Below are 25885 nucleotides of genomic sequence, written 5' to 3'. Positions count from 1 at the left end.
AGTCAATGGCGGCGAAAATGCAGCGCTTCCGCTAAATAATTGGTAGTGATGCGGATTTTTCCGCAATGATAATCCGCAGTGGAAATTTCCGCAGCATGTGCACAGCACATGCGGATTATCATTGGGGAACATGGCAGACCTTCTACCATGCGTTTTTTAAGCGTCTCTGCAGCCGAATTGCCGCTGCGGAAACGCTTAAAAAACGCATCGTGGGCACACAGCCTAAAACCCCTTTAAGTATTTCATGCAGAAATTTCTGAACCAAAAAGTCTTGTGGCAGGAAAAACGCAACATAAAATAGGCACTTTTGTTCCGCATCTTTTACTTACATTTTTATGTACTATCATATTAAAGCATATGTTTATATATAATTTATTTCTCCAGAAAAATAGCATTGTCTAGATAGGTGCAATAATCCCCATAGAAAACTGGTAAAGTTTCCTATTAAAGATATAAGAATCCAAAAAAGCAGGCAGCACATCCAAAATAATTTTAAGGAATTTTTATTATTTACTGCAAAGTCAAAAGTTTACATACTCTAAGATTACTATGTCTTTAAACAATTCTGGACTGCCCATATGGTGATGTCATGTGTTTGGAAGCTGCTGATTTTTTTTGGCAACATCTGAGTTAATTAGAGACACACGTGTGGATGTATTTTAATGCACACCTGAAACACACTGCTTCTTTGTGTAGCATCATGGAAAAGTCTAAAGAAATCAGCCAAGATATCAGGAAGAGAATTGTGGACTTGCACAAGTCTGGCTCATCCTTGGGTGCAATTTCAAGATACCTGAAGGTGCCTCGTTCATCTGTACAAACAATTATACGCCAGTACACACAAAATGGGAATGTCCAGCCATCATACCGCTCAGGAAGGAGACGGTTTCTGTGTCCCAGAGATGAACGTGCTTTGGTCTGACATGTGCATATCAACCCAAGGACAAAAGCAAAAGACCTTGTGAGGATGATGGCGGAAATTGGTAAGATTGTGTCAATATCCACAGTGAAACGAGTACTGTATCAACATGGGCTGAAAGGCCACTCTGCCAGGAAGAAGCCATTACTCCAAAAGAAACATAAAAAAGCCATGTTTGCAAATGCACACAGGAACAAAGACCTTAATTTTTGGAGACATGTCCTGTGGTCTGATGAAACTAAAATTTAACTTTTTGGGCATAATGACCATCGTTACCTTTGGAGGAAAAAGGGAGAAGCTTGGAGGGACTGATGCACTTCAAAACATAGATGGCATCATGAGAAAGGAAGATTATGTGGCAATACTGAAGCAACATCTCAAGACATCAGCCAGGAAGTTAAAGTTTGGCAGAAATGGGTCTTCCAAATGGACAATGACCCGAAGCATACTGCCAAAATGGTAACAAAGTGGCTTAAGGATAACAAAGTCAATGTTTTGGAGTGGCCATAACAAAGCCCTGATCTCAATCCTATTGAAAATTTATGGGCACAGCTGAAAAGGCAGGTACGAGCAAGGCGACCTACAAATCTGGATCAGTTACACCAGTTCTGTCAGGAGGAATGGGCCCAAATTCCCACCAACTATTGGGAGAAGCTTGTGGAAGGATATCCCAAACTTTTGACCCAAGTCATTCAGTTTAAGGGCAATGGTACCAAATACTAATGAAATATATGTAAACTTTTGACTTTACAGTAAGTAATAAATATGCCTTAAAACAGTCTCGCTCTCTCATTATTCTGGCATTTGGCAAATATTAAAAATGATGGTAATCCTAACTGACCTAAAACGGGAAAGGTTTATTCTGATTTCAGGTCAGATATTGAGAAAAATATGAATGTGTCTTTTTATATAGTGAATGTAAACTTCTGGTTTCACCTGTACCTCAGAAAATTTTCACATAAAGGGTGTGTGTAAATTCAACACATTCTATAAATTGTGTGTATGATGCAATCATAAAAAAATTGATTTTTTTCCTCTTCTGCCTTTATTTACTGCGATTGTTTTGACACAAAGAATTTACTGTTGATTTATTCTAGTAGTAAAGTTGATAGTTAAAAGTGTGCAGGATTTATTTTTTTTTCTACAATGCAAGCATCAAAATGTACAACATTTTTGGATAATATATAAAGTTACTCATGTTCCGTAAGTGGTAAGATGATGTCAGTTTATGCAATCTAGTTCCTAGTAGTTTCCAATAATCACTTAGAGAGCTTGCCCAGACTGTAAAAATTCTTCCTGTTTGTTCAACTTCATTAGAACATTTTGAAACTTGAGTTGTCAGGGAAAATGACGTCTGTGGCTTACAGTCTGCATCTACAGTGGTGGCCAAAAGTATTGGCACTCCATCAATTCTGTCAGATAATACTCCGTTTCTTCCTGAAAATGATTGCAATCACAAATTCTTTGGTCTTATTATCTTCATTTAATTTGCTTGCAAGGAAAAAACACAAAAGAGAATGAAGCAAAAATCAAATCATTGATCATTTCACACAAAACTCCAAAAATGGGCCAGACAAAAGTATTGGCACCCTCAGCCTAATACTTGGTTGCACAACCTTTAGCCAAAATAACTGCGAACAACCGCTTCCGGTAACCATCAATGAGTTTCTTACAATGCTCTGCTGGAATTGTAGACCATTCTTCTTTGGCAAACTGCTCCAGGTCCCTGATATTTGAAGGGTGTCTTCTCCAAACTGCCATTTTGAGATCTCTCCACAGGTGTTCTATGGGATTCAGGTCTGGACTCATTGCTGGCCACCTTAGAAGTCTCCAGTGCTTTCTCTCAAACCATTTTATAGTGCTTTTGGAAGTGTGTTTTGGGTCATTGTCCTGCTGGAAGACCCATGACCTCTGAGGGAGACCCAGCTTTCTCACACTGGGCCCTACATTATGCTGCAAAATTTGTTGGTAGTCTTCAGACTTCATAATGCCACGCACACGGTCAAGCAGTCCAGTGCCAGAGGCAGCAAAGCAACCCCAAAACATCAGGGAACCTCCGCCATGTTTGACTGTAGGGACCGTGTTCTTTTCTTTGAATGCCTCTTTTTTTTTTCCTGTACACTCTATGTTGATGCTTTTTCCCAAGAAGCTCTACTTTTGTCTCATCTGACCAGAGAACATTCTTCTAAAACGTTTTAGGCTTTCTCAGGTAAGTTTTGGCAAACTCCAGCCTGGCTTTTTTATGTCTCGGGGTAAGAAGTGGGGTCTTCCTGGGTATCCTACCATACAGTCCCTTTTCATTCAGACGCCGACGGATAGTACGGGTTGACACGGTTGTACCCTCGGACTGCAGGGCAGCTTGAACTTGTTTGGATGTTAGTCGAGGTTCTTTATCCACCATCCGCACAATCTTGCGTTGAAATCTTTCGTCAATTTTTCTTTTCCGTCCACATCTAGGGAGGTTAGCCACAGTGCCATGGGCTTTAAACTTCTTGATGACACTGTGCACGGAAGACACAGGAACATTCAGGTCTTTGGAGATGGACTTGTAGCCTTGAGATTGCTCATGCTTCCTCACAATTTGGTTTCTCAAGTCCTCAGACAGTTCTTTGGTCTACTTTCTTTTCTCCATGCTCAATGTGGTACACACAAGGACACAGGACAGAGGTTGAGTCAACTTTAATCCATGTTAACTGGCTGCAAGTGTGATTTAGTTATTGCCAACACCTGTTAGGTGCCACAGGTAAGTTACAGGTGCTGTTAATTACACGAATTAGAGAAGCATCACATGATTTTTCAAACAGTGCCAATACTTTTGTCCACCCCCTTTTTTAGGTTTGGTGTGGAATTGTATCCAATTTGGCTTTAGGACAATTCTTTCTGTGTTTTTTCATTGAAGACAAATTAAATGAAGATAATAATACCAAAGAATTTGTGATTGCAATGATTTTCAGGAAGAAACTGAGTATTATCTGACAGAATTGCAGGGGTGCTAATACTTTTGGCCACCACTGTATGACTGTGGCAAACCACATTAACTTTGGGATGTAAACAAAAATGAGGTTTCCCTAGAGCGAACACTCATGATGTAACAGACCTGAAAATTCTGAGGGTTGTATCTGTTGTAAGTTTAACCCCTTAATGACTGGGACATTTTCCATTTTTGTTTTTTTGCTCCCCTTCTTCTGAGAGCCATAACTTTTTTATTTTTTTGGTCAATATGACCGTGTGAGGGCTTATTTTTGGGGGACAAGTTGTACTTTTGAACAACATCACTGGTTTTACCATATTGTGTACTGGAAAACGGGAAAAAAAAATTAAAGTGCGGTGAAATTGCAAAAAAAGTGCAATTCCACAGTTTTGTCTTTTTTTTTTCACCATGTTCGCTGAATGCTAAAACTGACTTGCCATTATTATTCTCCACGTCATTATGAGTTAGTAGATGCCAAACATGTATCTGTTTTTTTTTATTTAAGTAATGAAAAAAATCCAAAATTTGCTAAAAAAAAAAAAAAAAAAAGCGCCACTTTTTTGTGTTATACAGTTCAACTATCTTTTCCCATAGATCCGTTGACAATTCTTTTGCTTTCCCGTTGACTCACAATCCAGAAACGTCAGTGGCTGGATGAAAGATGCAAGAGTCTGTCTGGATCCCAGAAACTCACTCAGCTTTTATGAACACACACTGATTACAAGCAAACAGGTCACAGGTGAGGATGTTACCTTTAGTAGCCATTCAAACCCATTTGTGTCAAATTATGTGCATGTTATCAGGCCAAAATCACCAGGGTATGTGAACTTTTGATCCGGGTCATTTGGATGTTTTTGGTTGTCGTTAAGATTTAAAAAGATAAAACACAGTAGTTTGACAATAAATGGCTTCACCCAGCTAATAACCATGAGTGGAAAAATTTTTTGTTATCATTCATATTCTCTGAAACAAGGCCAATAATGACATTTGGAAAAAAAAATGCAATTTCATGGATTTTTGTTTTTACAGCATAAATTCTGTGGTAAAAGTTACTCTGAATCATGATTCTCCAGGTCAGTACGATTACGGTGATAGCAAACTCGTAGAGATTTGTTTTTATTTAAGTGGAGAAAAAAAAATTCAGATATTTGTATAAAAAAAAAAAAAAAAAAAATTGGGGGTTTGTGTCTAGAGATGAGCAAACCTGAACTTAAAAATTTGAGATTCGTACCGGACAGTCAGTGTCCGGTGTTAAACGCCGAACACGGACTTCTCTCGTAAGTCCGTTGCAATGTTCGGAGCACCGGGGGAAGTCCGTTGCAATGTTTGGAGTTCCGGGAGAAGTCCGTTGCAATGTTCGGAGTTCCGGGGAAAGCCCCGTTGCACTGTTCGGGGTTCCGGGGAAAGTCCGTTGCACTGTTCGGAGTTCTGGGGAAACTCCGTTGCACTGTTCGGAGTTCCGGGGAAGCAGAGGAGACAGAGATAGAGATTTTTTTCCAGATCCAAAGTTCGGCTCTCCATTGTTTTCAATGGGCTTCGGGTTCTGGTTCAAGTTCAGGTACGGTTCAAGTTCGGGTACAGTTCTGGTACCAGAACCAAACTTTGGACTAAAGTTCAGGTTAGGTACAAGAACCCGAACTTCCATGGGTCCGCTCATCCCTATTTGTGCCACCATTGTCCAAGAGCAATAACATATTTATTTTTCTATGATTTCAGCTGAGTGAGTGGCTATTTTTTTCTGTGACAAGCAGATTGTTTTATTGATACTATTTTTGGCTGTATACAATGTTTTGATTTGTTTTTATTGCATTTATTTTAGGCAGGAGTAGTGACGATAAAAAAACAAAACGCATTTCTGGCGTTTTGATTCTTTTTCTCATTATGGCATTTACCAATCGGGTTAATTAATTTTATGTTTTGATAGATCAAACTTTTATTCCACATATGTGTATTTTTTTTAATATATTTGTTTTCAATGGGGTAATAGGAAGGTGATTTGAACTTTTTTTTATTTATATTTTTAAAAACATTTTATTTTTAATTTTTTACTTTGCTCGTCCCCTTAGGGCAGGGGTCCCCAACCACCGGTCCACAAACCAGGATCAGTCCGTTGGGGCTTTTTTGCCGGTCCGCAGACCATCTCTAAACACTTACAATGTGCTCTGCGGTGGCTCAGAGCACACTGCAGGGGGGCCCTTCCTGGGTGGCTAATGCTGAAGGCAATCTGGCGTGGTTCTCAGAGACTGAGGCTTCAGGGGGCCCATGGCCAGATTGCACTCTCATGTGCGGTGGACAGGGAGCGATCCCTGCAGCTCCACTGCAGACAGGACAAAAGTCATAAGTTACTTACCGGTAACGGGATTTTTCAGAGACCATGACAGCACCACGAGAGAGGGGATCTGCCCACCAAGGACAGGAAACCTAGAGGCTTAAAAGGGGCGGCCCTCTCTCTCGCCTCAGTTTGGATTACAGAGCATTGAGAGGACCACCAGGTTAGTAGACGTAGCAAACAACCATAAAAATAATATTTTTATACAACACCAACTAAGTGTGAAATCTCTAATTAATAAATAAGGAGTGCTCCCATAATGTGAAGGGAGGGAATATAAGGGTGCTGTCATGGTTCTCCGAAAAATCCCGTTACCAGTAAGTAACTTATGACTTTATCGGTCGACTATGACAGCACCACGAGAGAATTACAGAGATGAAGAAGTCTAGGGAGGGACCACAGCCTGGAGCACCCTTCTCCAAAATATGAGGTCAGATGAAACACCCAAATCCAGTCTATAGTGCCTATAGAAAGTAGACGGAGAAGACCAGGTAGCAGCCTTACATATGTCTTCCATCGAGACACCCGTCTTCTCCGCCCACGAGGTCCCAACTGCCGGATAGCGTGTAGCTCTTCCACACCGCTGGAAGCATAAGCTAGAGTAATAGCCTCCCTGATCCACCTAGCTATGGTGGACTTAGCAACCTTAAGCCCCTTTCTAACCCCTTGGTAGGAGATAAAAAAGAACTCTCTCTCCTGAAAGCCTGGGTGACCGAAAGGTACCTAATCACACATCTTCTTACATCTAAAGTATGAAATTCTGCCTCTTTTTGGTTACTTGGATTAGGACAGAACGAGGATAGGATTATTTCTTGGAGTCTATGGAAACGGGAAGCTACTTTAGGGAGATACGCTGGGTCAGTTCTAAGAATTATTCCAGCGTCCAGGATCTGAGTGAAAGGTGAAGTCGAAGACAAAGCCTGGATATTGCTGATCCTCCTAGCTGATGTTAGAGCTATTAGAAGCGCTGTTTTAAGGGAGATGGACTTAAGGGTTGCTAAATCTATTGGTTCAAAGGGCGAACTAGTTAGTGCTTTTAGAATTAAATTTAGATCCCAGGGTATTAAATTGCTTTTGATAACAGGCCTGGATCTAAACACGGCTTTGATAAAGCGAGAAACCCATTAATTGCCCGCCAAGTCACAGTTATATAAGGCACCCAAGGCAGAGACTTGGACTTTTAGCGTACTTGTCGCCAACCCCAACTCAAGGCCCTTCTGTAAAAACTCTAAAATTTAACCAATTGGCGCCCCCTCACCAAATATAGAACCAGAAAAAGATAAACATTTCTTCCAAGTTCTAGCATAAATTCTACTAGTGATAGATTTTCTACTACGCATTAGTGTAGCCACTAGGTCCCGAGAGAATCCTTTGCGTTCTAACAGTGACCTCTCAAGTTCCACACCGTCAAGTGGAGGTCAGGAGCTTGAGGATGGGCTATTGGACCCTGGACGAGGAGATCCGGAATCTCGGGCAGGACCCAAGGATCGGAGATGGACATGTTCCTCAGGCATGAGAAGCAGGGCCTCCTGAGCCAAAAGGGTGTGACCAGAAGAACCCTCGCCTTGTCCTCTCTGATCTTTCTTAGGACCATGGGAAGAAGATTCAATGGGGGAAAAGCATAGGCCAGGCTGAAATCCCAAGTTACTTGGAGGGCGTCCACTGCCAGGGGGTTTTCTCTGGGATTTAGGGAACAAAAGAGCTGTCTTTCGGTTTAGTCTCGTGGCAAAGAGATCTACCACCGGAGGCCCCCATCTTTTGACTCTTTGGGAGAAAATGTCCTGTTTTAGTTCCCATTCTCCCTGCCTCAGAGAATAGCGGCTTAAGTAGTCTGCTTTTATGTTTTCTTTTCCTTTGATGTGGAGGGCCGTTAAGGAAAGGAGATGACATTCCGAAATCTGAAAAAGATGGTCCGTCACTCTCATCAGCGATCTTGAACGTGTACCCCCTTGGTGGTTCACGTAAGCTACCGCAATCCTATTATCTGAAAGGATCTTAACGTTTTTATCATGAAGGAAAGACAAGAAATGATTAATCGCTTTGTCCACTGCTAACAGTTCTTTAGTGTCGGAGGAAAGACCCTTCTCAGTATCTGACCAGGACCCCTGGGCTACCATATCCCCCAGATGGGCCCCCCACCCACGGGAGCTTGCATCGGTGGTAATTATCTTGGTGACTCTAAACACCCAGGGAACCCCTCGAGATAGGTTTGCCTCATTCACCTACCACTGTAAGGACTTAACTGACCAGGGTGACAAGAATATTCGTCTTTCTAAGTGCCCATTTAACAAAACATTATGTAGAATGTCCCACTGTAGAACCCTGGAGTGGTATTGTGCCCACAGAACCCCGGGAAGGCAAGATGACAGGCTACCCAACAAGGACATTGCTGCTCTAAGGGACATGACCGGGTTTGATAATGCTTTTCCTACCAGAATCTTAACCTTTTGTTTTCTGGCTTCTGGGAGGTAACATACTTGAAGATCTGAATCCAGCATAATACCCAAAAACTGCTGAATTTTTGAAGGCACTACCCTAGATTTTTCCTGATTCAGGATCCAGCCCAGATTCTCTAAGATGGAGGTTACTAATTTCAGGTGTTTATAACATTGGGAGGCCGAGTCTCCAACGATCAAGAAATCATCCAGGTAAGGGATAATTAAAATATCATGTTCCCTAACATGAGCCATGACCTCTGCTATAACTTTAGTAAATACCCGGGGAGCTATGGCCAGACCGAACGGCAGGACCCTAAACTGGAAATGTTTAATTTCTCCATCTATGATCAAAGCTACCATAAGGTATTTCTGGAAATCCTTATGTATAGGTACATGTTAATAGGCATCCTTTAAATCTAACACTACCATGTAACAACCTGAAAAAAGCAACTTTACTGTTGATTTTACGGATTCCATCTTAAAGGCGGGGACTATCAAAAACTTATTAAGGGCTTTCAAGTTAATGATACACTTAAATGAACTGTCAGGCTTAGAAACCAGAAAGAGAGGCGAGTAGAATCCTAGCCCCCTTTCCGATGCCAGGACTTCCAACAGGACCGCTTTACGAACCAAGTCCAGGACTTCAACTTGTAGGGCCTTCTGCTCTAACAAGGAGGAACGGACTGGGGTCAAGATGAATCTCCCACGAGGAATCTCCCGATCTCGAACCTCAGACCCGAACCTACCAGATCAAGGATCCAGTTACTGGCAGAAATTTTTGTCAAGGCTGGTAAGAAGCCCAACAGCCTCCCCCTTACCTGGGCTACGAGTCATTGACTCGGTTTCCGGGGCCCTCGAGTAGAAGAAGAAGAGCAGAATAGGAGCCCTCTACCTTTCCGCCTGCGGTCTTCCCACTTCTCCTGACCCTTCTGCGGTCTTTCTCAGAAATCTTCTTCTATGGAAAGGATGTTTATAAGTGGGAACGGGCAAGCTAGGGAACCCTTTCTTTTTGTCACTAGCTTTATCCAGAATCTCGTCCAGAACAGGCCCAAAAAGATGTTCCCCTTCACACGGTATAGTACAGAGTCTCATTCTTGCCTGAATATCACCTGGCCAACATTTATGCCACAGGGCTCTACGGGCTGCATTAGACTAGACATGGCGGTCGACCTTGCTGCCAACCTGACTGAATCCGCAGAGGCATCCGCCAAGAAGGCTGCTGCCCCCTGTAAAAGTGGCATATCTGATAAAATCTCTTTCCTGGGTGTGTTATTCTTCAGATGGGATTCAAGCTGGTCCAGCCATATCATTAGGGACCTGGTTGTACAAGTAGCGGCAACCGCTGGCTTTAAAGCCCCAGCAGTCATTTCCCAGGTTCCTTTGAGAAAGGTGTCAGCTTTTCTGTCCAAAGGGTCCTTAAGGGCCCCCATATCATCAAAAGGAAGAGACGATCGTCTAGATGCCTTAGCTATGGCCACATCTATTTTTGGGGCTTTCTCCCAGGAGGAAGAAGCTGAGTCTTCAAAGGGGTAGTTTCTCTTAAAGAACGGAGGGAGAGCACCCTTTCTCTCCGGTCTTTTCCATTCTCTATGTATCAGATCCTGAAGTTTATCATTAAAAGGAAAACTTCTTCATTTCCTTTGCCCCAGCCCCCTGAACATTAGGTCCTGGACTGATTTTTCTGGTCTGGGATCTGTAATGCCCATAGTTGAGCGAACCGCTTTAACCAAACCATCAATCTCATTAAGTGGAAAACAATGCTGACCCGCACCACTATCTGAGGAAGTGGATGATGAAGAGGCTAAGTTGTCAGAGTCCAACTCATAAGCCGACGACAGGGAGTCATCAGGGGCTGGGGAGATCTCACAGTCTGTATCCACCTTTCTCTTAGCTTTTTTAGAGGATTTTACTAATTTCAGACTTGACTAAGGTTTTCAATCCCGAGGCAAAACTAGGGGTCTCTTCTGCTAGCGTCTGATTGATACAGGATTGACACAATTTTTTGGGATACGAGTCTGGAAGGACGGTGTTACACAATGCACATTGAAAATGCTTGGTCTTGGAGGCACACTTCTTCCCCTATTAAAAAATAGAAGAGGAGAAGGGATACCCCATTATTAAGTGAACTTTCTCAAAGATCACTTACCCAGGCGGCTCAAAGGGCTGGTACCAGTTTGGAGGAAGGACCTTTCTCAGCCGGGGGATCTTCCCTGGAGGCTGCAGATTCGTCCATCCTGCTGGAACCATGATGACTGGACCTAGATGCTGAACCTCGCTTTCTTGAGGACCGGGCATTACCAGTAGCTCGAGGGTGATGCACCTTTTGAAGCTCCCCAAACAGCCACTGAGATGGTGAAGATGGCGGCTGCTGAACTTGCTGCTGCTGCTCACTTTCTGTCTCCATGATAGGGAGAAGTGAAGCTGGGAAGCCCGGAACAGCGGTGCTTGGGCAGTTAAATAGTTGCACCTGTTCCACCCCTACATTAATTTTAATCACCAGTTTATATTTTATTTTATCTATTTTTTTTTTATCACAGGGATGCCGCCGCGGTTAGTACCGCACTATACTTGCGTTCAAGATGCATGTGACCTGAACTTCTGGGTCCCTGTCACGTGACCACCGAGAGGCGTGGTGACGTCATCGATCAGTGACTCACAGGAGGAGGCCGGAAGCGTGCACCTGTGCGAGCCCCAAGGACGCTGAGATGCTCCAGCCGCTGCCTCTCCAGGTAGGCTCCAGGGGGATGATTTTCCTGTTTTCCCAGGTTGCAGCCACCGCTGAACCGACAGGGTTGCCACCCCAGACAGGGGTGCAGCCCCCCAGAATATCCAGAGCACCATCCTCTGCCAGGTGTCGATGGGAATGGCACCCCACGCAACCCCGCCATCATCCTCAGGGCGTTGGTGGGCTTGCCACCCCAGATAGGGGCGCAGTCCGGACCAGTCCAGGGGCAGCACCCCCTCACATAGGGGCGCAGACCTGGCTGTAGCAAGCGATGTTAGGGCTGCCACCCCAGATAGGGGCACAGCTCCCACTGCTATCCGATGCAAAAGATGCTGGCCATTCCCCAGATAGGGGTGCCTTTGCATAGGTGACGCTGGAGCTGCCGATCCCAGATAGTGGCGCTGCTCGACGGCCGTCGCCATATCCAGCTTCATACAGAGATCTTCCATGAGCCTGCTATAGGTTCCCTCCATCAAGGACAGGAAACCAAACTGAGGCGAGAGAGAGGGCTGTCCCTTTTAAGCCTGTAGGTTTCCTGTCCTTGGTGGGCGGATCCCTTCTCTCGTGGTGCTGTCATGGTCGACCGATAAATAGCAGGTGAGCTGCAGGGATCCGTCCTGCTTTCCCTCTGACACAGGCATGCGCCGCTTGATGACGTCAGCACACCGCACGCCTGTGTCAGTGACAAAGTTACAGGGGAACGGGCAGAGAGGCAAGTGTCTTATTTTTTTTTTTTAAACAATATTCGGGGGAGAGCAATGATGGAGGTGGTGGGGGAGAGCAATGCTGGGGTTGTTGGGGGAGAGCAATGATGGACGTGGTTGGGGAGCGCAATGATGGGGGTAAGGTGCATCGGACACTTTATAATGAATGAAAGGTGGGAGAAGATGTGTAGCGGCTCGGCAATCTGGCCACAGTGTCATAGCTCCTGGCGGGGACCTGGTCTACACTGTATGATAAATATGCACTAAACTCCAACTCCCTCCCTAATCCCGCCCCCAAATGACCAAAGCCCCGCCCCTGCCGGGCCATGGAAAAATGGTCTTGCTTGAAGCCGGTCCCTGGTGCAAAAAAAAGTTGAGAACCACTGCCTTAGGTGACTTGAACCTATGGTCGTCCAATTGATTATACCACATACTGCTTTACCATAGTAATGCAGCATTTAGTGTAAATCTCAGCCTCCTTTGAAGCTTTAGCAGTTACGCAGCTGCCATAATAACCCATATTGGTAGATGGAAGTTGACGCGTGGGTCCCACTGCCAAGGCCCCCATGACTATTAGAATAGCGGACTTGTGTCTCCAATTCTCCACAGGCAGTGACCTGCCGCTCCCACTTTAAAGTGTAATTGTCATTTCAGAAGAACTCAAAGCAGAATGTCTGTGTCTGCCTTTAACTCCTCCCTACATAGGAGATGACAGTTGGTGCTCATAAGATTCTATCTCAGTAATGGGAAAATCTGTAACCACTGAAGACAGATTTCGCACAGGTATTGAAAATTTTAAGAAGGAATGATAAGTCCTGGACGAGAAAGACAGGGGTATTATACCCTATTGAGTGGATGGGTGAAAACTAGAGAAGAGCGAACCAGAAATGCAAAGTTCGGAGTTCGTACTGGACACTTATTGTCCAGGGCTGAATTCCAAACATTGACTTCTCTCGGAAGTGTGTTTTAGAGTTTGGAGTGAGTAAGAGAAAAAGATTTTACAGCACCAAAGTTTGGGTCCTTATTGACTTCTATGCGGTTTGGGTACAGTTCTGATACCTGAACCAAACTTTGGACTTAAGTTCAGTCGAACCCAAACAACCATGGGTCTGCTGATCCCTACTAAAAACTTGTTTATGAAAGCTCCTGATTAGAAGGAAGACTCACAAGTCCTCTACATGCAATGGGGGATTTTTTTTTTTTTGTAACCAATGTTTTTAAAAAGAAGTCATAATCTCAATATTTTCATTTTTTTTTGTCTGCTGCAGGTTTATAGAGAACAGGTCAATCTCTTCTAACATGTACCTGCATTCCCCTAATACAACTATTCTGGAGAATCTTTTATTTTAGAACTCTGGATTGTATTTTTCCTCTGTTATTCCTCCTAGAAATTTATGTAGAAACTGACAACCATTTGAGGGGTATCAGATGTAGTCAGAGCAAATTGAACAGGGTAATAATATGCTTCTTTAATAAAGCTGAATAGTGATGTTCAGCTGTCAATTTCTATTTAGGAGGAATTACAGGAACGACAGGACCCAGAGCAATGAAAAAAACTCAAGAATTATTTGGTGGGAAATGCAAGAAGTTAATAAAATAAACATGTGAGGACTAGTGACTAATCCTTTTAATTTGTAGATTTGTACTCTGGTTATACCAAAGTGTTTGTAGAAAAACAAGCCAATGTTTCCAGTGCTAATATGCATACAGTAAACAGTTCTCAGAAAATGAAGAAAACGCTTGTTTTACTTTTTGTGTAATCCAGTTTACATCAGAATTTTGTGATTCAATCTGTCAAAGGGAGGAAAGGCTTACAGTGAATCTCCAGTTCTACAGAAAAACTCTATTGCTGGAGCTTGCACAAATGTAGCTTTTGCATTAGCCGAAGGAACTGATCATGTTCCGCAAATGATCATAAAAAAACAATTAATGTTTGAGGTTCTGCAGTGAAATAGTTTTTCTACAGAAATGGAGGCAAACTAAACCAATAAGGTATTGAACGGGAAGTTTATTCATGGCCAAGAGAATTTGCCGTGTCCGCTTTACCCTTAGGCTGTGTGCACACTGTGCGTTTTTTCCACGCAGAATTGGCCCTAAACAGCTAGGTAATCTTTATGCCAGCAAAATCAATGAGAATCTTGAAGTGCTGTGCACATGATCAGTATTTTTCCTTTCAGGATTTGCTGCGCTTTTAAATCCGCAGCCTGTCAATTCTATGTGCGTTCTTCACCCGTTGACTTCAATTGAGTCAGTCAAATACGCAGCAAAAATGCACGTATAAAAATATTTGCGGATTTGCTGCGGATTTTTGCTGTGTATTTGTCTGACTCAATTGAAGTCGATGGATCAAAAATGCTGCAAAAACGCACAAAGAATTGACCTCGGGTCACAGGCGTCGTCTGATGAGGGACTACTACTCCTAACAGCGAGGCACTTCTGATGGGAGCAGTCATCGGCCGGCACCTGTGCTCACAGTAAAAAAAAAAAATAAAAAAAATTAAATGAAAAAAAAAAAAAAAAAGTTAAAATAACTATTGAAATAAAAAAACCTAACTCAAAATCCCCGAAGCCTTTGTCCCCTATAAAAAAAAAAAAAAAAAAAATCAAAAAACACCATATCCCTCACCTATCTGCCGTAATCCACGGTCCCAAGGCTATCGAATAATTTGTTCAACAGTCACATCAGTAGATGTGAAAGTTCTACCCGGCTACACACCGACAAGGGTGTAATCGATCGCTCCCACAGTGTATAGCGCTGAGTTGCTGTGAGAGAGGTCACAGAAGTTTATCAGCTGATGAGCTCCGGTGATCTCACTTACGGCACCGTCGCTGCGTGAGAAAATTTTCATGCAGCGGTGATACCGTAAGTGAAGTCAACGGGGCTCATCAGCTGATAAACTTCTGTGACCTCTCTCACAGCAGCTCCGCACTATACACAGACACAGGAGCGATTACACTCATGTGTCAGCCTGCTGTCCTGTAGAGCAGTCATATCAGTGACTGCTGATGTGACTGCTCTACAACTTATCCAAATCCTTGTAGGACACTATGTATTATTTTATCACGTGGGACAGGTGAGGTATATATATATATATATATTTTTTTTTACAGGTGATAAAGGCTTCAAATGGATTGGGCATCAGGTGAGTATAAGGTTGCTTTTTATTTCCTTTTTTTTTTTTTTTTTTTTTTACAGGGGACAATGACTTCAGAGGCTCCGGTGTTAGGCGAGTATAACGGTTTCTATTTTTAAATAAATGAGTAAAAAATGGTGTGGACTTTTATTTAAAATAAAGGATTTTATTGTTGCTTATTTAAAAACTTTTACTATGAGGTTAGTAATGGCGGTGTCTTATAGACACCTCTCCATTACAAATCTGGGCTTCATGTCAGCTGCCAATACAAGGCAGACATGAACCCCAACCCTATTACCCCACTTTCCACCGCACCAGGGCAAGTGGGAAGAGTGGAGGCTAAGAACCAGAAATTGCATATCTTATTGATGCACCATTTCTGGGGCGGCTGAGGGCTGATGTCATTAGCCTCGGAGGGGGCCAGGATCCATGGCCCCTTCCCTGGCTTTTAATATCAGCCCACAGCTGTCTGGCTAGATTTTATAGTGGGACCGTATGTCAATTTTTTTTCTGGGGTCTCCCTGTAATCTAGCCAGTAAAGGCTAAGCAAAGAGCTGTGAGGTGTTAATAGCCAGGGAACATGTTGGCCTAATGGCCCTTTCCTAGGCTAAAAATACCAGCCCTCAGCTGCCCCAGAAATGGCACTTCATATTTGAAGTGCCAATACTGGCACTTAGCCTAGGCTCTTCCTGATGCCCTGGTGCAGTTGCATCGGGGTAATGGGATTAGATGCCGCTGCCACCAAGCCCTAGGTTTAGTAATGAAGAGGTGTCAGCCAGACACCCTCATTACTAATTATACTCAAACTGCAACGTCAGACACTTCAAAGCAATACACACCAATTAATCTGTATGTGGCATATGACCGCCAGATAAGAAGAGATTCTGACAAATCTATATTGAAATCATTAAAGTTTTATTATCCAAAGTACATAAAAAGATGAGGATTTAAAAAGACAGGGGGAAAAAAAAAGCACTCCAAGAAAACGGGATTGGAAACACAGCATGATTCAGTACAACCTCTATTGGAATTCTGTGGATACTGCGACAACTAATCAATAATCCAAGGGAATTAATAAATTCAAAAAGGAGTAAGTAAAACTAAAAAATCCTATCAATCCACTGAAAAAGAAACAGAGGGGATAGCCCAGGAGAAACAAATATGAGGACTATATTAGATTATGTGCAAGTGCATTAGTATAGAGGTCCTATTTGCTGTTCCCACAGTTTACAAATCCACATACCTAATCCACCTTATATCCAGCAGGCTTAGCTCAAATGAGGGCAAAGGTAATAATACCTGAATTAGGTGGTTAATCAGGAAATACAAGAGGTAGCTGTGTCCAACCCAGTTTTTTTGGAGTATTTTTTACCGTGTCTTTAAATAGTTATCTTTTTCTGTACTTTAGATAATAAAACTTTAATGATTTTAATGTATATTGGTCAGAATCTCTTCTTATCTGGCGGTCATATGACGCATACAGATTAATTGGTGTGTACCCTCATTACTAACCCTGTAAGTAAAGAGTTAAATAAACACACACACCGAGAATAAAACACTTTATTTGAAATAAACAAGACACATTCTTTAATCATTTAAATTAACCCAATATACTCACCCCAAGTCTAAAGGTAATCCAAGGGTTAAAGCGATGACCCACGTTTCTTTTTTCAAATATCTTTATGTAGCTCCGAAAAGCATTCATTGCTGTACAAAAACGCACGGTTTTTTTTGCTACTAAGAGATGCAGAAATTTCTGCAAATCAAATACTCAATGTGTGCACATATCCTTATTTGAGACAAGCTGATTATGAACTACCCCATAATCAGTTCGGGCGCTTGCCAACAAAGTGGCAACTTTACAATGACACTTGAGGTTTGGGCTCTGCAGAGGGCAGATGGTCTTATATACAGGTTACACCACCAGGCTCCTGACCAAAATGATTTTCCTGTAACAGTTAACCCCTTAACTTCTTGAATGTGGTTTTGAGCACCTTGTGGGGTGCAGTTTTTAGGCTGTGTGCCCACTATGTGTTTAAGCGTTTCTGCAGCAGCAATTCCGCTGCAGAAACGCTTAAAAAACGCATGGTAGAAGGCCTGCCATGTTCCCCAATGATAATCCGCATGTGCTGTGCACATAATGCGGAAATTTCCGCTGCCGATTATCATTGCGGAAAAATCCGCAGCGCTACCAGTTATTTTGCGTAATAGCTGCGTTTTCGCCGCCATTGACTTGCCTTGGAACGCATGTAATCCGCATCCCTGCATCTGTACATGCGGATTCAATGTGCGGATGGCACCCGGGTCTGGAGAAGAGGAGACTCTCCTCCGGACACGGGTACCATAGAACCTGTAAAAAAAAGAATAAAATAAAAAATATACATTATACTTACCTTCTGATGGCCCCCGGTGTCCATAGCGATCCGTCCTGGCTTGCCGGCAGCTCGCCGTGGACTAAAAGGACCTGCCGTGACGTCATTTAGTCGGCGGCGGTCGCGTGACCTGTCACATGACCAAATGAAATGACCGCAGGTCCTTTTAGTCCACGGCGAGCTGCTGGCAAGACAGGATGGATCGCTATGGACACCGGGGGCCATCAGAAGGTAAGTATAATGTATATTTTTTACCATTCTTTTACGGTCACACTATATAAATCCATGCCGGTTGCATGGATTTATATAGTGTGACCAAGTTGTCAAGCACTTTCCAAGTGATGCTAAAATCGCCTGGAAAGCGCTTGTCAACCCGCATGCGGAAATGCATGTGAAGAACGCTTCACATCCGCTTGTCCCTGGCAGGAAACACGCATGTACAATCCGCATGCATTTTTTCTGCCAGGGAGATGCAGAAACGCTCAGGAAAAATCCGGAGCATTTCTGCATCGTGGGCACAGAGCCTTAGAATGGTGTCACTTTTGGGTATTTTCTGTCATAAAGGCCCCTCAAAGTGACTTCAAATGTGATGTGGTCCCTAAAAAAATGGTTTTGTAAATTTCGTTGGAAAATGAGAAATCGCTGGTCAATTTGGTTCCAAAATTGCTCTGATATAAAGTAGACATGTGGGAAATGTTATTTATTAACTATTTTGTGTGACATATCTCTCTGATTTAAGGGCATGAAAATTGCAAAATTTTCGCCAAATTTCCATTTTTTTTCACAAGTAAACGCAAGTGATATCGAATAAATTTTACCACTATCATGAAGTCCAATATGTTACGAAAAAACAATCTCAGAATCAGTGGGAGCGGTGAAGCGTTTCAGAGTTATTACCTCATAAAGTGACACTGGACAGAATTATAAAAATTGGCCTGGTCATTAAGTACATAATTGGCTCGGTCCTTAAGGAGTTAAAGGAAGACACTGGCAATATACTATTGGCAAACTCCACAGTTCTCTCAGTGAGGCCCATATAATATTACCTATACAGTGCTCAGCATAAATGAGTACACCCCAATAATTGTCAGAAAACCTTTAGTTTCCTTTCAGAATCAACATTTTCTAAGGGATACCTTACTACAAAATACTCCCACTAATGTGGACCATTTAATGCACACAAGATTTGTAGTTTTGCACACCCAAAAAAGTAACGTTTTCCTAACAATTTCATTCAATACCATGTTGCAAAAATGAATACACCCCAGTGATCGTCTTAGGAGCATAGCTAAAGTTTAAACTTCAAAATTCACATTAACAAGAATTCAACTATGGGTGAAAATAATTATTCATTAAAACTGTGTCCAGAAGACAGGGGACTATAAAAAGGTTACTTAACAGAGAAACCCCCTTATTATTTCACACAGTCAGCAATGGAACCACATGGAAGAGAAATGTCACAAGACCTGAGAAAGAAAATAATTTCTTTACACAAGAAAGGTGAAGACTACAAGAAGATCATCAAAGCTTTATCAAATACTAGAGCAAAAGTAATACACATCTTTAACAAAGATGGCACTGCACCCATCTCATAGAGACGTACAGGCCGACCATGGAAGTTAACACCTAAACAAGAGTGTTTTCTGATGAGATGGGTTAAAGAAAAAATCAACATGAAAGTTCACTGCAGTTAGCTAAAGACGTAGAAAGCAATCTAGTTAGAGTGTTTCCTGTGACACATTTTACTTTTCAAAGGGGTGTACTCATTTATGCGGAGCACTATATAAATTCTAGACATGAGGGTTCAGCTGAGCATTCAGGTGTTTTCAGTGGGTAGAGAGAAGAAAACAGTTGACAGGTGTAGAGTCTCCTCTTTCCCTGAAAATAACACTATCTGACGAAGCCAACAGCCCCACTTTCTCCTATGTAATGTATGAGCTCTAGCACCACTGCCTCCTATGTAATGTATATGCTCTAGCACCACTGTCTCCTATGTAATGTATATACTCTAGTGCCACTGTTTCCTAAGTACATGCACCAGCCCCGCTATCGCACATGCGACGTATACACACCAGCCCTGCTGTCACTCATGCGACATATACACACCAGCCCCGCTGTCTCCCATGCAATGTATACAAATCAGTCCCAGTGTCTCCTATATAATGTATATGCATCAGTCCCAGGGTCTCCTACAGTGGCTTGCGAAAGTATTCACCCCCTTGGCATTTTTTGTGTTTTGCTACCAAGTTTGTGTTAATATGTAAATGAGCTGTTCAGATCTATGGACAGGACATAGATCTTCCTGAGAATCTGCCTCCAGAGATTATTGTAAATGAAAGGGGAGTTACCAGTGTGAGACATGTAGTGACTGACAGTCTGCTGTGCTGATCTATTTCTCACACTGGTAACACCTCCTTTCATTTATAAGCAGCTCTGGAAGCAGATTCTCTGGCAGATCTATGTGCGGCCCATAAATCTTAAATGCTCGTTTACATATTAAGAAAAATGTGGATTTCTCTGGAATAAGACATCAGATTGCAGATATTTTATTCAACTTCCTATGACCTACATGCCCGTATAGACTGCTTAGGAGGGTTGATCCTACTGAGATTCCGTTTCAACAATATGTAATTTTCTGATTATATCTTCACTATATCTAGTACATTGCTTCCAAAATGACTATTGTGCAATGTACCCGAAGCAATTTACAGCTCAAAAAACTTCCTTATGACCTTGAACTATGTTGTAACATTATCATCACGTGCCGGATATAAGGTGGTGTGATGCGCTCTATACTGGACCTTAGCAAGAACAGGGCTGTAGGTCGAAAGATGCTGACTCTGCTCAAAATCACAGAGTGTAAATGTCACTGTTTCTATTAAGGACAACTCTTCTTGTTGATGACATTATGCTCAGTTTTCTATTGCTGCCCACTTCATTATACTGCCCCTATTTGCAGTATTGTTTTCCCGGTTGCAACCACATAGAAGGGATCACCACACTCCTCTCCCGCTGCAATCATAATTTTCTACCTCTATTACACAGGTGACTGTCTCCAATTAATTTCAGTTATCAAAATTCTATCTGATCCACTGTGATTAACCAGAAATATGGATTTAAAATCTAAGTCAGGTCTGCATATTAGAAGGGTTGTAATTGTATACACCTTGTTAGGGCGTTCTGCGTACGTAGAGGGTGCCCCCATGTAAAGGATCTTCGTCTCTTGACCAAAGTGAAGAGCAGCTGCAAACAGTCTTTCATTCTGGAGAACCCATCCTGGCCAGAGCTCATTGATTTGAATGGGCAGTGTGTAATACTTCATTCCTCCACTGGTGGCACTGCAGGAAAAATGAACACTTCCTGCAAGGACTTACTAATTGATTACAGATGATCACCAGTAATTCCAGCAGCGATAATTTTGATATTGGCTTAATTTTCAAGGGACAGTTCAAATGAGTAGGGGATTATTCAAAAGAGAAGAGCCCCTTCAAGTTCAGTAATGTGATGGTACTTCTTGTCACACCCCTTCTAAGGGTGCTTTCACACTGCATTCAGTGAGTTGGGGCAACTCCTCACAACACGTGATTCGGACATATGCGCCGACAGGGCCATAGACTAACAGATGGTGCTGGCAGAGCGAATGTCCGCTGTGACGTTCATCATTTTCAGGCCCATACGCCTACTGGAGGCAGACAGCATGACAGTCTAGCAGTGTATGCGAGTGTCGGCCTCCAGTAGGCGTACACATCCAAAAATGATGCACGACAGAGCACGTTCGCTCTGCCGCCACCATAATAGTCTATGACCCAGTCAGTGTGTGCGCTCAAATATTTTGTGGGGGCTTCGGAAGTGAGCCCCGACGGGGGCCAATGTGCCGGTGCCTAAATGCAGTGTGCAAGCATCCTTCCAGCAGGCACGTTATTTCCTACAGAAATCTGCAAAATACGTCAGAGTGTATAAATAACACAAAAGGTCAAAGTATAGTGCAAATCATCCTTTATTGTTTTTGTACAGAACAATATATTCAAAAGCTTTTCTTCATTTCAAGCCGGACAAAAGGCACATTAAAAATAGAAATCCTGTTTATTGTAACATAAGCAGTGGCCGCTCATTACTCTGTATGCGACCAAAGCAAAACTCTTCCAAAAAAATGAACTTTACAAAAGGAAAAGCATCAAAACAAAGAAAAAAAAAAAACACGTTAAAAGTAACAAAGTCTGATAAAACATTTTACCCAAGAAAAAACAAACAAACCTCACCCTGCTCGGTTTTAGGTCCAAAAGCTTCTTAGGGATAGAAAAATTCCAAAATAATCCTCAGTAGTCAAATTCTTGATGAATTGCCCCCTCACCCTCCCAGCCGCAGAACCTCAAATATCAGGCAACTGTACGTAATCGGAAGACAATCTGAGGCTCAGTTCGCAAGAGAATTAATGGGATCTTCTGCGGTTTTCCTTCCGTCAAAAACCTAAAGGCCCCCAAATTAAATCCAATATGCTCAGTCTGCATTCACCTTTGTTAGAAAACCAATTCTGTACAGGTTCTGGATAAATGGAAGAGCAAACAGATGGATACAGAGTAGGAATTTGGATGCAGCATTAGTATAATTCGAGAAGATACGATTCAATAAAGCTCAAGATCAGATTCTAGATCAGTACAAAAATAAGGGAAGTTTCTGCAAAATCAATCCAAAAGTGGTTTCGCTTCAGGCTGCTTTAATGACGCGGTGACAATGTTATGCTTCAGTATCCAGGGACAGTAAATCTATGAATATCCGAAGCTTGACCAGGGTGCTGCGTAGGAGATGGATGACCCAATGAAAAATCACACACAGTGATGCAAACATAGAATCCAAAACAAACCCTAAACTAACCATGCGGCACAATGTGCTAGGTGATTACCGGCTCGAGTACTCCGCCAAGTTACATAACAAAAGCCAAGCTGATTTAAAGAGCATCAGAACAAAGATCACATCAAGTACAGACGCTGCAAAATATTTACAATTGGTTAGCAACAGCAGAACAAATGTCCAAGGGCATTTTTCCTTTAAAAGAAAGTGAAAAAATAAAGCCACATTAAAGGAAGTATTTTTTAAATTAATAAAGCTATAACTGGAATAGCTAGAAAGTCGCTTAGAAAGAGTTTTTTTTTTTTTTTTTAATTTGCATTGTAACATTTATTGCGACTTTCGACAACCGGCACATCATGTTCTGTACACACGTCTGAAACCATAGCCCAATCTTAAGAAATTAAAGTTGCATAACATCCAGTTCTTCTTTAGCACGGTCAAAGTATGTGATGAAATATGATTGGATATCGCTTTACACGGAATGCTCCAAGTATGTACATGCCAGAGCCTTCATCTTTCATTCCCCCTCCACCCACACACACACCTGGGGATGAATGGACTGGGAAGAATCCGTGAATATATACATACATATATAACATTTCCTGTGCAGTTATAAGTATAGTTGTATATTTTTTTACAAAGAAACATGCCCTGAAATATGCAACAGCTTTCAGTCTAGTTCTCTCCCAGTCAGTGCACACATAGAAATAAAAAAATCTCAAGCGAAAACCTTTTTGGAATATTTAAGGAGGTGAAAAGAACTGCTGGTTGGCGTCAGTGAAAAGCATACTTTAAAGCTTTGTGCCACAGAAGGATGTCAACTCATGTGCTGAAGTTTGTTACTGATTATGTGAGACGACCCTGCAGAGATCGTAAAGGGGTTGTCACGAAAGTCTGCGGTCATTATGAGATCGCAGAGTTGTGAATTTGCAAAGCGCACGCTGTCAATCTCTGGCACTGGGCGGCCATGTGACCGCAAGCACGCGATGTACATACCCCCTGCCATATTCCGACTAGACATAAGAGGCCTTGCTCAATTCACTTGTATTGAGCGAGACCGTGCACGTCTAGTTGGAATGTGGCAGTGTGTATGCATAGATATCTCATACTTGTGGTCACGGGAACATCCGCTCCGGGCGAATCTTGACAGCGCGTGCTGTGCGGATTCACAAGTCTGCGGTCACAGAGTAACAGCAGACTTTGGTGCCCAACCCCTTTATAAGCAGAAAGTTTGACCTCCTGTGCATTTGAGGGTTCATGTTTATACACCTAGCTTCTTCTCTAGTGCTCTTCCAGTCAGTGCAGACAGAAAAATACCACAAAAATCACCAAAATTTTAATTATAAAGCCTTCTGGGATTATTTAGAGAGATGTGAAAAGAACCCCTGGGCTGACTTGAGGAACAGATGCGCTTGAAGCTTGGTACCACTTTATAAAAGATGACGACGCTCAGTGATGACCGGAGATCGTACAGGAATAGCGAGCAGAATGGTTGAGCTCTTGTGCATTTGATGGTTTATGCCTGACTGCCGCCTTGGCAGCTAAACTATATCATTAATAAGTCTCCCTCAGTCACTTCTGAACGTCAGAGGGAGATCTGGCATTCTTCATGAGTGGAGTTACCCTTCAAGGACTTGTGTGCAGCTATACTTCTCTATAAGCACTGACTTTAGTATTTACTGCTTTGTAAGAGAACACCTTATCAAAAACAATCTGTGGTTGAGAACTGGGACGTAATACCCAAAGCAGCGATGCAATAAGCTGGTCTTGAAAGTGGTTTTGTCCTGTTAAAGCGTCTATTGCTTAGCAGCTGATATCATGCCTATAATTCACCACAGCAGTCCCCCTTTGAGTACTTGACACGCAGTGATTAATTTGGAATATCTAATCTATTGTGCAAAAGTTTAAGAAAATAGCAAAACTTATGAAGCCTAAGCCGACTTGTGGCAAAGTCCCAAAGATCGAGGTCAGAGGCATCTCAGCAGGGTGCAATGCACGTCTGGGCACAGACGGGCTTGAAGACAAAACAGTCCCATGTATTATCCGGTCATACAATGTACAACTTGATTGCAGAATTTACCTGAAGCTTACTTTTGTACACATGAGAATTATTAGATGATGGCCTCATGTTCATCTCTGTAATGGAAGAAAAAAGAAAATTTTTAAAGTCAATACAGGAAGATCTGATTCTGTTAAACCGCACTGAGTTTTTTGTATAATGTCAGGTGCTGGTGAAATAAAACTGAACACTGACTCAAAAGGAGTGATTTACTGAATTTTTTAATCCTGAAATCTTGCAGTTTTCACTGGCACTGAGGCTCTTATAAGGCTGTTACTTCCTGTTCTGGAGAGATCAATTCTTCAGCAGTCATCTCAGTATCACAGGATTACAAAGAAAGGTAAAACACCTATAGGTAGATCACTCCGAATCACACTATTCCCAAGAGGCGACTGTCCGAGCTCACCACCTCCATCCAATTACCTCTGCACACAAATTCTTCCATAGAAGTTAATGAATCATCTTTTGTCTACATTTTCCTATGGACCATATGGCTGGTGTACAGCATATCTAAAATGCTGTTAAGAGCAGCTCAGGCAAGATGGTCCCCCGATCATCATGTACAGATCATGACACAGAAATGTGCGATCAGAAAAATTACCATAAAAAGAAAAAAAAAAAAAAAAAAAAGTCTCAGTGTCTGGATGTACACCCACATCTGTCTATATGCAACGGCTGAGGAACAATTAGGAGACATGTTCCATTTAAAGGGTAAATCAACAATAGTTTAAATCAGGTTTTTGAGTTAAGTTTTTATTATTATTATTATTATTTCATTTCTGGCAATTTTTTTTTTGTCCCGTATCACAATTTGTATTAAAAAGTATCAAATACAAACCTTACAATTTTCACACTTTATATCTTTTTTTAACTAACTTTTTGCTTCAGGAATATGATCTTTCGGAATGAAGTATTGATTGATGTATCCTGTGTTTTTATCAGCTGTGTACAGGTTTGCTAGTTGTCATTGTAAACCTGCCTCTGCTGATAAGAAGCCTGATGAAAACACCTACTGAAAAGACAGGAAGTATGAGCCTAAAAAGCCCCAGTGGCCAGTGTTAAAAAATAATCCAAGATTACATTTCATTTATTTTTATTTTTTTGTTTAAAACACACATTACATACAAATACCGGATTCACACAATAGGTCATTTGCTGATGACAGCAGCCCTTTATAAATTGTACATGGAATGGTGCCCCATCATGTAAAAGGTATAATGTGCAGCTTATAAACTTCATGCCAATATATAAATTAAGGGACTGGCATGGAGAAACAGATGAGTGAATACATTTGCAGGCTCTTCTTTTGATTTGGTGGCCTGATGCGACGTCATCATTGCTGAGTGACAAACACATGATGTCAGGCCAGGAAACTAATCAAAGAGG

At 42.2% G+C, this 25885-nt stretch overlaps 1 protein-coding gene and 1 long non-coding RNA gene across 3 annotated transcripts in view; one reads left to right on the top strand and one right to left on the bottom strand.

Annotated features, from left to right (window-relative positions):
* LOC141193338 (uncharacterized) overlaps window positions 1–25885 on the top strand; it is a 31747-nt gene that overhangs the window by 999 nt on the left and 4863 nt on the right. For both annotated transcript variants that reach the window (XR_012266455.1, XR_012266454.1), the window contains exon 2: window positions 4485–4629. This is a non-coding gene — a long non-coding RNA (uncharacterized lncRNA). The remainder of the gene's footprint in view (window positions 1–4484; window positions 4630–25885) is intronic.
* Window positions 21572–25885, bottom strand: part of TMEM123 (transmembrane protein 123) — a 51406-nt gene continuing 47092 nt past the window's right edge. Inside the window, exon 5 of the mRNA XM_073662123.1 lies at window positions 21572–24576. Coding sequence (XP_073518224.1) covers window positions 24552–24576 — 25 coding nt within the window. The 3' untranslated portion in view covers window positions 21572–24551. The remainder of the gene's footprint in view (window positions 24577–25885) is intronic.

Source organism: Phyllobates terribilis, unplaced genomic scaffold, assembly GCF_046119375.1.
Source record: "Phyllobates terribilis strain yellow unplaced genomic scaffold, ASM4611937v1 Scaffold_2__4_contigs__length_985480577, whole genome shotgun sequence".
NCBI lineage: Eukaryota > Metazoa > Chordata > Amphibia > Anura > Dendrobatidae > Phyllobates > Phyllobates terribilis.
The sequence above is the reverse complement of the archived record's forward strand: the minus strand, read 5'-3'. Positions and strand labels throughout refer to the sequence as shown.